Here is a 15,826-nt window from a genome sequence, read left to right as displayed (position 1 = left end):
CTCACCTTGCAAGCCATCTGGGATCAGCATGATCTCAAGCAGAGCTAGACCCTGCAGACTGGGTGGTCTGGAGCAGTGTTGTTCTAGAGCGAGATGACTCTCGGTGACTGTGTTGAGGAGGATGATGTGCAATACAATCTGCCCTCCGCAGCCTGTCCCACGCTGGACGTGCAATTAGCCTGTGCACTACACAGCATGCCATGGCCTTCATGTGCTATTTCCTTAATCCCCACTGCAAGCAGGGATATGAGTCTCCTAAGGAAACCAATCTCCCATTACCCCAGTGTTCCCTCTACCTCTCATATCTGCAAAGGGAACTGCCACCTCCGAGTCTCTCCTCACTCCACCTTTAATCGCCAGAGGCATTAAAGAGGGCTAATTTCCATAGTAATTTCGTTCTTCTCTACCCCCTTCTTGCAATAATTCCAGACCGGCGCAAGCCAAGCGGACGTGTGTCTCTTAATCCAATGGCGGAAGACTAATTGCATTCTGGGATACACGATTGGAATTCAGAATGTCAGAGAAAAAGGCATCTTATGCAAGCAGACCACATACAACATAGGGACAATTAATAACCCTCCTTCAGGGGAGGGAAAATTGGACTGTCCAGTCTCCAAAAGGACTACATTGCCTCCTTTATTGATATCTCTGGCCAGATAGAGACAGGCCTGCCATCCCTAGGCAGAGAGATTCCTCTGGGGCTACACTGTGACTCCACTGTTACGGGGCCAAGTTAGCCAGCCTGCACCAATCATAGAAGCACAAACAAGCAAAATGTTAAGCCAGATCAGTCTCGGGGGTGGTTTGTCAGGTTTTACAGGGATAAAGTAGCATGAGATTATTTTCTGTGTGTGAGTGTATGCCTGTGTGTGTGTAAGAGCAGGTCAGGCGCCTCCTCCTTAAAATAATACACATGCTCACACACACACACACACACACACACACACACACACACACACACCATGTATGCCAATGTCTCTCCAATACTCAGTGGAGCATCAAGGCCTCTGTGTGGGAGGTCTACGCTGCTCAGAGCACTGAGCTCAGTGGAGAAATGAGGGTGAGGTGCTGCTCCTGATAAGAGCTGCTATATAAATAAACAGAGGAGAGGTGCTGATTAAACCTGCCTTATGGAGCCTGTCACTGTACATTTAAGCATTGCTGGAGTCCAACGGCGAGGTGATGAAGTGTAACATTTAAAGCTGGCACAATCATAGGGCAAAGTCCCCATTACCTTGAACGCTGGTGGCACATTGTGAAAAGCAATAAACACAAGGCCCTTTGCGCCACTGCATCTATCACAGAGGCAGCATATGGGTGTCCAATGAGGGGAGGGGGGGGCACAAACACTCCCCCGGGGCAAACCAACCACAGTGGTATGGACTCTTTAAAGGTAAAGTTGCAAAGAACATTACAGAGAAATGTCCTCATTTATCCGACCCCCGCTGACAGGGGGAAAAAGTAAACAAAGGACTAGTTGGATTCAATGCTTCTGTAATAATGGTTTTAGTCCGTACTCAATGGAAGATTTACAACCCAAGCTTCCATTGACTGATTGTGTGCATAGGACAGTGAAAAAGAGGGGGGTTGGGGTGTGTGTGTCAGTGTGCGCGTGTGCAGGAGTGAGGGGTTATCCCCTTTCAGAAAAACATCCTTCCCTCTGAATTCACTAGCACACAATAACCAAATGAGACTAGGGAGGATTAAGAGAATTACTGGCTATGAATCAGCCATAGCTGCTCATAAACTATATACTTAGATTAGATAGGCAGATTTGGAAGGGAATATAAACACAGACAATATGTTTCTCATTTTTCCTAAGTACCAAGCTGTACATACATAGTGTACTAAACCATCAACACACTTACTGTAGTCACAGTGCTGTGTAGGTCAGCATATTTTCAAACCAGATTTAACCATGCCCCCTGTCTCTATGGTTTCATGCCCATGGCATCTCCTCAGGACACTTTTCTCTTCAGCCAGGGCAAAGTGAGCACTGGCCACCGTCATCAGCCTCCCTGCAAGCTGAATACATTGAAGGGGTCCGCAACTGGTAGCAGAGGCACTAATTTGTCTTGACTAGAAAACAGCTGTAAACGCTCCCCATGGGAGAAGGAGATAAGGGCTGTGTGGTGGAGATGGTATCAGGCTGCAGCATGCCCCACCCAGCCCCTGTACACGCCTCAGGTGCTCCATCCTTCATGTTACACAATTAATCTGGGTGACACTGAATAAACACAGCAACGCAACCTAATTGACCAGACAACAAGCGAACAAGAGCCTTTAAAGTCTATATCACCGGACCGGTTTTTGTATTCAGGCCGTTATGTTTGTGTAGCTTTCTTTTCAAATACCGCCCCAGGCTTGGCAACAAAGGCTACTGATTTTGCACATAGGGGTAATCAGATCAAAACGAAATCTCGCTCACCGTATTGTGTCCGTGATTGCACCTATTGTGCTAAATTTCAGGGAATGGGTGAGAAATAAGAGAGGTTTCATTTCATTCATAAGTCATCAATGTGTATTTAGGTCATGTGATATCAGGATATCATAGGACAGAGAAGATAAAATTATTCTCCAGCAAGGTCTTATCAGGTACTGAGTATAATGAGGGACAAGAAACTTTGATGCTTTGGAGAGCTCTGCAGGTAGTAGACAGTTAAGCTCTCTTTACTGTGGGGACAAAGCATTACTTAATGAATCATCAAAACAAAAGTGGATTTCTGCTCTGTTTCGTAATCATTGCATCACCCAAACCCCAAAACATATTAATTATTACACTTCAAACGGAACAACCACAAGCAAAGCAACCACCAGATCCCTATTTCAATCAGGAGAGACCTGGATGGTGAAAGATATTTATTACAGAATAATAAATGTACAATGTTTGGAGCTTGGACCCCGCAGGGAATTATATAAATCAACGGGCGCCTGCCCAACGCCCGAAGAGAATCCCCCGCGGAGACCAGACACTGGTGGCGGTGGCACATCCGACGACCAATCGAGCCGAAGAAGGAGACAGGAACCGGGTGGCGACGGGGAGGTGGAGGGTCGCACAGTTGATGGCATGAACGAACTACACAGGGAGAGAATCGTATTTAAAGGCACGGATCATATGACGCCATGTATTGTAGGCGGGAGCGCTAATCAACCTGAACCCCAGTGACCGCCCGACCCGGGAACGGGGGAAGGTAGGGCGTTCTTAGCGGGGGGAGTGAGTAGTGTACACTACGATTGCGCCCGAGTGCAGGGATCGGTCTTGCCTGACTGAATTTGCGCTATGCTTCATTTGGGACAGTTTCCCTCCAAATGCGTCCTCGTTCAGAACATTGCTGTCCTGGTCTAACATGAGATCAGTCGTAAAGAACAAAAACATTTTGGTTGCACAAGAAAAAGTCAATGTGGTTACAACGTAAACCACATTTACGTAGTTTAGTGATTAATTCATGTTTTTTCTACAAATACATCATTAAGATAAATGAACATTCTGTGAACTCTTCAGATAATAAGAAAAATGTATAAATTTAACAAACACTTTTATCCAAAGGAACATAAGGTACTGAGAGAGATTCAAACCTGCTTTCTCTTGATTTGCAGTCAAGTACTAAAACCACTGATCTATACCCTCACCCCAGATGAAAACCTGGCTGATGTTAGATGAATAAGTTATGATTTACAACATACTCATTTGGTAAATGTTCGGATCCACATAATTGCCTAGTGACTGCAGAAACAATCTGGGGGTTATATATAATAGCAGCTAATTAGTCAGACATCTTGGATGTTTAGCAGTAAAGGAGCATTTTGCTACAAACATGGGTATATGACACACAATATGGTAATTGCTAACTAACTGCATAAATATTCTGATTAATCATGCACAAACAGGGCATATTTCTCTTAAACATGTTTCATTTCAGAAGCAAATGGGTTATTGGGTTACAAATTATTAATTGCTTAAATATCCACAAACTGCATACTAAATCATTTCAGCTTTGATGACCCAGAACCTGCCCAACCCTCCTGGAACTTCAAACACAAACATTCAACAATGACTTGATTCATTTGCATCTCATTCTCCATCTAATGATCTGCATTTCCCTTCTCATACAGCAACATCTGCATTAGTTTTTTTTACCATGCCAGGAAAACATGGATGGCGAGCATTTGTTGAATGAAACCCTGGACAGCATGCCCAGCAAAGAAAAAACTCATAAATAAAAACCCGGACGTATTTGATAAGAGAAACTTCCAAACACATCACAAACTGAAACGCAAATGGTCAGTCTTTTTCTGAACCAATAGTAGCCAGAGCCACATTGTGTTGTTGACAGAAGCCATGGGGAAAAAACACATATTTCTGGCAACAATGAATAATAGGGAAGGGACATAGCTCAGAACCGGTTTCCACAAATACTTTGGACGTAATAGTTACATGCCATCATACACATACATCCACTATATTTCCATTCAATGAGAGGCGAGGAGTGGGGTATCATTACTGGGTGAGTGACAGAGGGCCAGGCTGAAACCTCTGTACTATGCCTTCCTCTACTGACACCATTAATAAGAAACTTTGGTTTAACTGAGAATGAGCATTCAGAAACAACTAAAACATCCAACTGGCAGACAAACAGCATGGCAGATGGCACAGTAAAAAAAAGAAAGTTTAAATGTGAGACTCGGCAGTGTAGAATGTGTGACGAGAAGACTTTCTCAGACGGAGAGCTCAAAATGGAGACATTAATTGATGTATCCTGAGTGGGCATGGTGTGCGATCAGATGTCATGGAGTGGAGGGCGTAACGTCATTGAGGACAGGCCCGTAGATTAAGCCTGTCAGTTCCTGGGCCGCATGCCTCTGTCCAGGGGCACTGGGGAGGAATCAATTTCTGGGGATGAGGACCGTAATAATAAGGTCATCCTCTGCCTCAGCCAAAACAAGCACGGCCATCTTGCCCATTCCGAATCAATGGGCTGCTGTCGGTCTCAGTTTTCCTCCAGCACCTGTAAAGCCATGTCTGTCTGAGCCTGTGCCAAGTTACAGCGGCAGACTGTCAGGCTAGGGGCGCAGGGTGATAATGCCAGCATGCGTCAGAGAAACTCAGATATTCCTTTCCAACTGAGCAGCAGGGACAGGGATAGAGAAGTATGCCATGCCTTGGCAGTAAGAGAGAGAAAAAAGCCTTACATTAAATCTGTCATTCTCTGTGTACTCTGTGTTCAAGTCTTGAGGCGAAAAGGATTTCAAAATGCTTAAACCTTGACTGAGGTTGTGAGATTGGGGTTGACTTGAGTAGTTTTTGGCATACAGTCTTAGATTATGCACTTCCAAAAAACTTTCCTAGGTATAGCTTTCCTAATTACAAAGTGTGTGCTTGTACATAATTGATGTTTAATTAAGACATACAATAAAACGGTTTGGGTTACTTTTGGTTCATCAATGTCGGTGGACTAAACTGTAATCGTCATCTCAGGTTGACAGTCCTTTTTTCCACTGTTGGTCACTTAAAAGTATCTTTTCAGCAGGCCTGGGTTGTTGTTTTGTACATGGCTATCTCTCCTCTTCTCTTGACTGACATCTGGACCCTTCTCTGACTGTCTATCAGCACATCACTTCCTTTGATGGTCATTTGAGATCCATTCAAATAAATGCTACCATTGACTAGAACTCCCTACATATGCATCACTCAGTGTGGCAAGATCAAAAGCCCTTGCAGACTATCAAAATGGGAAGCAGATTGCTAAGTGCAACACACAGAGAGAGGGAGAGGGAGAGAGGGACAGAGAGAGAGAGAGAGAGAGAGAGAGAGAGAGAGAGAGAGAGAGAGAGAGAGAGAGAGAGAGAGAGAGAGAGAGAGAGAATGTATCCAGGTTGGACTGGAAATGTAATTCAAACACAACTAACACCTTTCTGTGGCACAATATGGATGTTTGCATGATTTTTTGGGGGGGCTGTTTAAAAGCACAATATAGCTTTATGTTTTTTTATGTAGAAAACCATGTTGAGATTCAATTTCTACTGTCTTTTCAATATGGCCTCAAAAAATCACAAGAAAAAAGTCTTGCCATTATATGGTTTGATACTTCCTTGTCAACAAACACCCACAGTTAATCAAGATATGTTTCATATTTCATAAGAGATTGTTATGTGGCTGTACAAAAAAAACGCATTCGTTTAAATGTGTCAAGCTAAAGATAGTTCTGAATTTGTATATACAATCTTTAACTAAACGTGTGCAGTGTCTTATACTTCACTTCATGTGTGTCAGAAAAAAAACATCTACTTGAGGGAAGATGGAAACGTGCTTGGGTCAACGTCGAGAGCAAAGTCAAGCAGGAAAAGGACGCTAGGTGTCACCCTTGTGACTTTAAAACGTGGTTCCTCTAGTGTTGGATATCGTGAGCCAAGTTTACCTCAGTGAAGAATCCAGAGATAGGGAAATGTTTGAGGAGTTATGCAGACAAGAAGAAGACAATGCACAATGATTGGCAACAGCGTATAATTTTAAAACATGTACTCTACTACCAAAATATTTTAGGTGTTAATCTTTTAAGAGTGTGGTGCCGCCTAATCAAAATCTGATTACGAGCGAATATCAAAAATATCTACCGGAGGAACCCTGATAATACTGTGAAAGCAGAACAAAATCGTCCAAAGAACCAAGTATTGGGCCTACCCACGTTTTAAATGAGAGCGGGTATTGGGGAGGTTCCCATGAAGCGACGTGACACCTGTAGGATTAGATACGTTTTCTCATTACCTTCCTCTCTTACTTGCAGATTTTGTTCATATCATGACTAAACAGAGCAGACATGCAGCAGTGAGCTTTTCTTTGAGACATTCTAACGGTAATATACCATGCTGCTTCCAGCTGTATCTTTGTTTCGTAGTTCGGATTCAACCATTCATAGTAAATACATAGAGGGAGAGAGCGTACCATGTGCTGATTTGTGTGTGTGTTTGAGTGGAGAGAGGGACAAACAGACGACGGAGAAAGAGAGAGAGGAGGAGAGAGAGAGAGAGAGAGAGAGAGAGAGAGAGAGAGAGAGATGACTTACGCGGACCTTTGTATATATAGTGTCTGTCCTACAACTGAGTTGACTACCTAGCCAATTAAACACGAGTCGTGTTTAATCGCATTTAGTCGCATTTTTCAGCATGGTGGGGCTTTTAATGAAAGAGCATTTGTCATCTTCTCTGTTTATGTCATAGTCATCGACAACAAGTGTAGCCTATCCACCTTTGAAAACAAGAAACAATAAAGATCTCTTCACAACATTTCTTGTAAAAAAAGAAAGAAAAAAACATGTCTGTGCGCAAGCAACAAGCCCATCGACTACAATAGCTCAACATGATGCTGTTCTGCGCATCCGTTTAGCATACGTTGCAAGTGTTGCCTCCCGAGTCCCAATATGTCCTCCCGTTTAAATTGGCCGCAATCACCTGTTTCTGCCAGAGGAAAAATCCATTCCCTCCTATATGTTAGACCTAAATATTTGTTTTACATCTGAAAATGTGAGGGCATAGAGGAATATGCATGCATACATACACTGGAATGGAAAGTTGAATGAGGCTTCTAATCATTCAGTTGTCGACTAAAAAGATAAATGAAGCGACCAGACCACGAAGTAGCCTACGCCATGTTGTGGAGCTTTGGAAATACACACACGAGCCTACCTTATTTTGATTATTAGCATCCTGAAATATAGCCTATGTAGTAGTGTCCACATTTAACCCATTCCAGTCTCACGCAGCAAAAGTACAGGTAGTTGGCAGAGTTTCATTGCTGTCCTTGGCCCCACCCACCAGCAAATCCAGCCCTCCTGTGTAACCTCTGATTGGTTGAGGGTATTGCAGGTCCTGAGACGGAGCGCTAGGCGCTGAGCTGTGCATTCGGCAGTGTTCTCTAGTGATGCGAGAGGAGCGTGTATTGGAGTCAACTAACTGGCTACTGCCAACGAGTGGAGATTTTCGCCTCATCCCGGCTGGATATTCTAATGCTTTTAGTTCTGCTGCATTCTGACATGAACTGCTTCTTCTTATGACAGCGCTTCATTTTTAACTCTGGTTGTGCACACAGTGGATTTTACACGGACAACACTGGGATATGTTAAACAGCAATTTTCCAAGTGACAAATTTAAGGAAATTAATTAGCAGGAGAAAGCGTCTTGCAATAGTGAGAGGAACCTAAAGCTCCGCGGCTGGAAATAGAAAGGTAACTGTGGACATCAATGAGACCATTCCTGCTACAGCCTAAAATAACTGGACTTATTCCATGATTTTCTCAATCCGGAGTCAATTTTGATGTTTTCATCGGATGTGCAATTTGATTTAATTGTTCAAGAGGAATAAACGCCACAATTGATTCAATCTATCAATTCAACTATTATTCTAAATACGCTTTAACAGTGGACAATCGTGATTCTGATTATAATTCAACTGGAACATTTCTAAAACCTCTATTCATATCTACTTATCATAGTGGACTTGTTAATCGGAATTTTCCTTTTTGAATAAATCATTGAGCGAATTTTTTTTATTTGATCGAAATGGTCTGTTCATCTTTTCAGTCGTGCGTACCAGGTTATATGAGCTGCGCCGATTTACATGGGTAAATCACTGTTCTGAGACCATTCAGTATGTTTTCACGTTGCTGCCCTCCCCAATATCTCGCGCTCTGCAGCAGGCTGGAGGATTCGGTTTAGTGCAATGAAGTGCAATGAAGTAAAAAGACTTTGAACTTACATATTGATTAAAACACATCTGCATATCGGTTAAGAGCTATTCATGCCGTTAAATCTATTCCCCGGACAACTTTTTGATTGAAATGAACAAATTGGAAAATTTAGCCTGTTATCTCTAACGTGAAGGCGAGCGCGTTATTTGTTTATATACAAGATCCTAATTACGGAAAAGGAAGAAAGAACATCAACAGGTACAATGCAAAACAGAGAAATGGATTTGATACAATGTCTTTTGGTCGTCCTTTTATGTTGGACTGGGGCTGAGGCTGTGATCAATTTGAAATATTGGATAAACGAGGAGCAAAAACCAGGTTCAGTCATTGGAAATGTGACAAAGGACGCACAACTGCAAGGATTTCAGATTGCACCTCAACCTCCGTACTTGCGCGTGATCTCCAATTCGGAGCCGCGATGGGTGGAACTCAGTCCGGCTGGAATCCTTACGACTCAACAAAAAATCGACAGGGATGTAGTTTGCCGACAAAACCCCAAGTGCATTATCTCTCTGGAAGTGATGTCGAAGTCGAACTCTATGGAAATCTGTGTCATAAAAGTTGAAATTAAGGATTTGAATGACAATGCACCTAGATTTCCAACAAACCACATTGACATCGAAATTTCAGAGAATGCCTCTCCAGATACAAGGTTTCCCCTAGAGGGGGCAAGCGATCCGGACTCTGGCATCTTCGGTGTGCAATCATATTCCATCACCCCGAATGAGCTTTTCGACTTGGATGTAAAGACTAGAGGGGATGGGTCCAAGATTGCTGAGCTAGTGGTGCTAAAATATTTAGACAGGGAGACGCAGTCTCACTACACATATCAAATCAGTGCGGAAGATGGGGGAGACCCTCCTAAAATTGGTGCTGTTCAGTTAAACATCAGAGTAATAGATTCTAATGACAACAATCCCGTCTTTGATGAGTCTGTCTATACTGTTAATGTGATGGAGAATTCTCCCATCAATACAGTAGTTATAGACTTAAACGCAACGGATCCCGACGAGGGCACTAATGGCGAGGTTGTGTACTCATTCAACAGTTACGTCACAGACAAAACGAAGGATGCGTTCAAAATTGATCCTAGGACCGGCGTTATTACCGTAAATGGTGTCCTGGACTATGAATCCATGCACATATATGAGATTGACGTTCAGGCCAAAGATTTAGGTCCCAATTCAATACCAGCGCATTGCAAAGTCACAGTGAACGTGATGGACTCTAATGATAATCCACCTGTCATTAGCTTATTGTCGGTGAACACGGAGATGGTGGAAGTAAGTGAAAACGCACCTCGTGGATACGTGATAGCTTTGGTGAGGGTTTCAGACAAGGACTCGGGCGCCAACGGCAAAGTGCAGTGTAGGCTTCAGGGCAACGTACCTTTTAGGCTGCAAGAATACGAGAGCTTTTCAACCATACTTGTTGAAGGCAGACTGGACAGAGAGCAAAGAGACACGTACAATCTCACAATTCAAGCAGAGGATAGTGGTATTCCACCTTTACGCGCCACAAAGTCTTTTGTCGTTAGAGTTACTGATGAAAACGACAACCCCCCTCATTTCCTAAAACCCCACTACCAAGAAATGGTCCTGGAAAACAACCTGCCTGGTTCATGTTTGCTGGCAGTATCAGCTGTAGACCCGGACCTGGGCATGAACGGAACCGTGTCTTACACAATAGTTCCAAGTGAAATAAAACACATGGACGTTAACACTTATGTCAGCATTAATCCATCAGGTCGTATCTATTCCATGAGATCTTTTGACCATGAATACACAAGGACATTTGATTTCAAAGTGTTGGCCAGAGACAATGGGAATCCATCTTTATCAAGTAATGCAACAGTGCGTATTGTTGTACTGGATGTCAATGATAATACACCTATTATGACAACCCCCCCACTGGTAAATGGCACAGCCGAGGTGTCTATTCCAAGAAACGCTGGAGTAGGTTACATGGTGACACAAGTTAAAGCCGACGACTACGACGAGGGAGAAAATGGAAGGCTAACATATACCATCTCAGAAGGAGACCGGGCTTTCTTTGAAATAGACCAGGTGAATGGCGAAGTTAGATCAACGAGAATGTTCGGGGAGAACGCAAAATCCACCTACGAGATCACAGTTGTGGCACGAGACCATGGGAAGCCTTCGCTATCAGCATCAGCATACATTGTGGTCTACCTGTCACCAGACTTGAACGCACAGGAGTCTATCGGACCTGTAAACCTGTCTCTGATCTTCATCATTGCCTTGGGTTCAATTGCTGCTATCCTGTTTGTCACCATGATCTTTGTTGCTGTGAAGTGCAAAAGGGATAACAAGGAAATCCGAACATACAACTGCAGGTACTGACAACATTATATATAATTTATTTTTTAATGTCAAATCTTTCCTTCTATACATTACAACATCATTCCACCTTATGGTGTTTGCTGTGTGTGTGTGTGTGTGTGTGTGTCTGTGTGTGTGCGTGTGTGCCTAGGATGGTATTAGTGTGATGGTTTAATGGTTCCACGGTAGAAGGCCTAATGCACGACAATATACGCCCAAAAGTTAATTGGCTTTAAGGACTGTAGGCACAACATAAAGACATGTAAGACATGCAACGGGGTTCATAGGAACATACAGGTGTTTATTTAGGCTATTATGAACAAAATATATAAAGAGGTTATGAAGAAGATCAATTCAAAAGATAGATTTTAGTGTTTTGGTGTGAATGTGACTTTGGTGATCTAACCAAATTGAAATTGTATCAGTGGTGCCTTGGTTTATTGATTTACATAGTCAATCTCTCCTGGTAAACAATTGGCTCATAAATATGGGAGTGGAATTGCCAGGTTCAATTTGTGGGTGTGTCACAGGCCAATTAATAACTCACTTGTCCTAATCAATCATAAATGTTACCCACAAATATTGTGGCACCCACCATCTCCCAAGCTCCTTTTCATAAAATTAATGATGATTTGATTCTTGATAAAGCAGATAGATGTAAGACCATTTACCAAATCACTTAACTGTAACATCTCGTTTCTCTCATAAGATAATGAAGCTAATTACAACAAGCAGCTCATTATCTTTGAATAATTCAAAGTGATCCGCTTTTGACCTCTAACTCATGAACCTTTGGGCTGATGACAAGCCTGGCCAAGGACATTATTTGCTTGATCTTTCCTATTGAAAAGGCAGTTTTCTTCATAAATCTGTAACATCAGCTCCCACTCTGATTTCCCTGTGCTACATTACCTCTTCAAATTTACATATAGATTGCATTTGTGAATTTAACCTGGAGCCATTATCATATTTTCTTCTGAATGTAATTTTGTTGATGTGAAGTTGATTTAGGCCAATCATGCAAAGACTAGGATTTCCCCAAGCTTGTAAAAGCATGGGAAGTGGCCCATATTTTACAAAGAATATTATAGGCCAAATGGATTGCAATATTTATCTTAGATGAATCTTAAATATCTTAAAGTCATACATGTCCAAGATTACTTTGTTGGTCAGAGCTTATCTGAAAAAAACAATACAACGTCTGTATTTCCACAGGTGTTTAGGCCAAACGTTATGTGACACAGCACCTTTAAGGCATCCTTCTAGCTTTATCATAAAGAGACATCATCTTGCGAGTAGACCACATGGGAGTTTGGCTTGGTGGCATTAAAAGTAAAACAGACAATTCAAAATTTTCAAAATCAGCAATTTATTCTGAATCCCACTTACCCATCTCTTTGAAAGTCCTATGTGGGAATGAGGTTCCGTCTGGCTCCTTCAATCAGTATTGATGTGCTGTTCTTCTGAATAGCTACAGTACTGTGAATATGAGCTGTGTTTTATCTGCACTTCATTGCCTGTCCTCTGTCAGTCGGAAGAGGTTTCCAGACAGGTTTTCAATTTGGGCCAGGACCAGTATGGACAATGACAGTCACTTTTTTTTTACCCTTACAACCTCCCTTTTCTCCCCTTCTGAATCTAGGGAGAAAAACTGTTTTCAGATGGCCTGGAAAAGATTACAGTCCAGTGCCGTTTTCATACATTTTCTTTGATAATGCGCAGAGAGAAGAAGACATACAATGACAAAACCTTGTTAGTATGTTTTATATATACAGGACGTCAACGATTGTTTTTTTGCACTTACAATATAAAGGTCTATATATCTTTCCACTCAGGCTATATATAGTCTTTCTAAAGGGGTTTCTATGCAAATGTTCGAACATGTTAAAAACCAGTAGACTACACCATGGTCAGATGGGATTCATGGCTTGAGAGCACAAGCTGATTAATATAAAGGTTCCATTTATACATTTGCAAGCCAGAATGAAGAATAGACATTTTCCAGTTTTGGCATATTTTGATAAAAAATCTCTGGCTTTCTCATCTGGGCTGATTAGAGTCAAAATGCTTTTCTCAAGTTAGCACCAGGCACATATAATTTCTAAATTAATCTGAATCTACAACTCTCCTGCACTCCATATTGCCAGTGGGGCTTGGTAATGAAAAAAGGGAATTAGTGTGGGCTGCGCTTTGAATATGACTGCATATTCTGGTGGTGCTCTTTGATATCATGTGTTCTTGTGTGTGCGCGCTTCTGTGGTTTTGGCATGTTTGCATTGTGTGTGATTGTTTGTGACATGGTGACTTGCAAAGCATGCAAATGCAAACAAATGAGCTTTGACGGCTCCATTGGTGGCCGGGAGAGGAAGATCATCCGAGCGTGAACTTCCTCTCTTGGACACGGCCAATGAGCGTACGTCTGGCATGTCAGCAGTCAGTGCCCTGGCATGGCGGGCATGGCGGACCCTGGCTGAATGGGTGGGCGAGAGGGGCAGATAGAACACTGCTTTATTGAGTCTGTTCAGTTTCTTCTACCTGCGCAGGGTGGCGGAGTACTCCTACGGCAACCAGAAGAAGTCCAGCAAGAAGAAGAAGCTGAGCAAGAATGACATCCGTCTGGTGCCGCGCGACGTGGAGGAGACGGACAAGATGAACGTGGTGAGTTGCTCGTCTCTCACCTCCTCGCTCAACTACTTCGACTACCACCAGCAGAGCCTGCCGCTGGGCTGCAGGCGCTCCGAGAGCACCTTCCTCAACGTGGAGAACCAGAACTCGCGCAATGCCGCCCCCAACCACGGCTATCAGCACACCTTCACCGGCCAGGGTCCCCAGCAACCCGACCTCATCATCAACGGCATGCCACTGCCAGAGGTGAGACCCTCTCCGCTCAACTCTGATCTGCTCTGTCCATCTACAACCTGCGCTGCCAGTGCCTGGAAAGGGGGGGGTGGTGGTGGGGGGGGGTGGTGGGGAAGGGGGGAGCAAAGGAGGATCTGGGGGACATGGGGAGGCAGGTACTGGAAGGGCATAGCTGACTTTCTGGAGTCCGGTTTCGTGATTAGGTGCAGAAGGTCAATTATCAAACCAGTGAGGACGCCATTTTTTTGTTTATCTGTTGTACCTGATCTGAGGTGATGGGAGAAATATCCTCATACATATTAAATCACAGGGTTTGACATTTTCGGTGCCAGTTACAAGGTCGAACGTTATGGAGCGTTTCAGATAATACTAGGCCAGGTATCAACAGACTAACGGTTCATTTTCTATTCATTTGAAGCCAGGCCTATTTGAAGTGCCATGTGTGGCCTGGTATAGGGCCATGAGAGAGGATTCCATCCAGCCATTTCAAGGGACAGGCGACACAGGGACTGACCTGTGGCTGAGGGAGCAGTGCCAAGCTGAATTTGGAGGCCTGACAAAATGGATTATTTGGCTTCCCCTACCTCACTTGTTTTTTTGTGTGCTGAGTTATTGCAGAAGAACAGGAGTCTGAACACCTGCCAGATGCATTGACCCAGCTAATCAGCTCCACCACATGTCATTTCAGGTGCTAGCAGAAAAAATAATCATTGTTTAAATGCTCTGTCTGCCAGAGCACCGGTCAGCTTAACGTTGTGTTCAGAGCAAGGCAGAGGTTGCTGTGTGTAACTGTACAACTATGTCACACTATAGTGAGCCCCCATGCATTCTGTTTATCATATTGACGTTCAGTGCATGGATGGAGATGGCAAAGGTCTCACCCGAAAGACTATTCAAGCTGACAGTGTAAACCTACCAGCGGATCTTTAGTTTATAGATTTGCTGATCTTTTGTTTATAGATTTGGGGCTCTATGAACTGGTCTGTTGAAGTCCTTGGACAGCTTCTCTCCCTGACCCACTTCTGCTGTCTGCCTAGTCCCACAGGGCGAGGGTTTTCACAGCCATGCTTAGTCCTGAAGACAGCTGCAAACAAAGCCTCTCCACATACACGCATACACACAACCGCACGCGCACACACACACACACACATATAATTGATGATTCCAATCTCCAGTTGACAGTCCCTGTGAGGAGTAAAATTAAAAAAAAATCCCAAAACAAAACAAAAAACACGGGAATGGTATTGATCTATTGATTGGCTGATCCAGGGAGATCTGGGCACCTATAGATCCCGGGAGGTCGATAAGACCCACTTACAGCCATGCTGATTTACAGACACTGTCTGGATTAGATGGGAGAGAGAGAGGTAAAGAGAGAGAAAGAGGGAGGGAGGGAAAAAAATAGAAAAATGATTGAAGGGTGCACTGAGTTCATGCACTGAGAAGTTTTTTTAATGTACCTGAAGGTAAACATGCAGGTCACGACCCTCACTATAAGGGAAACAGAGGGAAGAATGGAGAATCCAGCTGCACAGAGGGATTGCCTAGTGTTGTAGGAGCTGTAGCAATGGCCTGTGTCTGAAGCTTAAGCATCCAATAAAAGCACCTGTGCTGCAGGATTACAGAGCCTTTATTTGTTTCAGTTAATGAAAAAGAGGAGGGAGACAAATAGCACAGCGGACTGATTTTGATGATTTCATATGCAAAGCTTGGAGATGTCTGATAGGGCTGTATTGGAGCAGTGTGCTAGATAGAGAAGGATGAAGAGAGGGAGGGGGGGAGGGAGAGAGGGAGGAGGGGATGCAGAGAGTCTTAATGCCAGGTGTCTGGGCCCCACCGCGTTTTCTCATTTTTTCAGAGCCGCTTGATTGGCCTGATAAAGGC

General features: G+C 43.4%; 1 protein-coding gene across 6 annotated transcripts in view; it reads left to right on the top strand.

The window, feature by feature from the left end:
* Nucleotides 1-7,878: 7,878 nt before the first annotated feature.
* pcdh19 (protocadherin 19) overlaps nucleotides 7,879-15,826 on the top strand; it is a 51,362-nt gene continuing 43,414 nt past the window's right edge. For 2 of the 6 annotated variants that reach the window (XM_047021986.1, XM_047021977.1), the window contains exons 1-2: nucleotides 7,879-11,097; nucleotides 13,627-13,954. In XM_047021986.1, the coding sequence (XP_046877942.1) occupies nucleotides 8,945-11,097; nucleotides 13,627-13,954 (2,481 nt within the window). In that variant the 5' untranslated portion in view covers nucleotides 7,879-8,944. Of the gene's footprint in view, nucleotides 11,098-13,608; nucleotides 13,955-15,826 lie in introns of all 6 variants that reach the window. The other 4 variants (XM_047021969.1, XM_047021960.1, XM_047021995.1 and 1 more) reach the window with 3 other exon arrangements.

This window comes from Hypomesus transpacificus, chromosome 1, assembly GCF_021917145.1.
Source record: "Hypomesus transpacificus isolate Combined female chromosome 1, fHypTra1, whole genome shotgun sequence".
NCBI classification, from domain to species: Eukaryota; Metazoa; Chordata; class Actinopteri; order Osmeriformes; family Osmeridae; genus Hypomesus; species Hypomesus transpacificus.
This window is presented reverse-complemented; position numbering and strand designations above follow the sequence as displayed.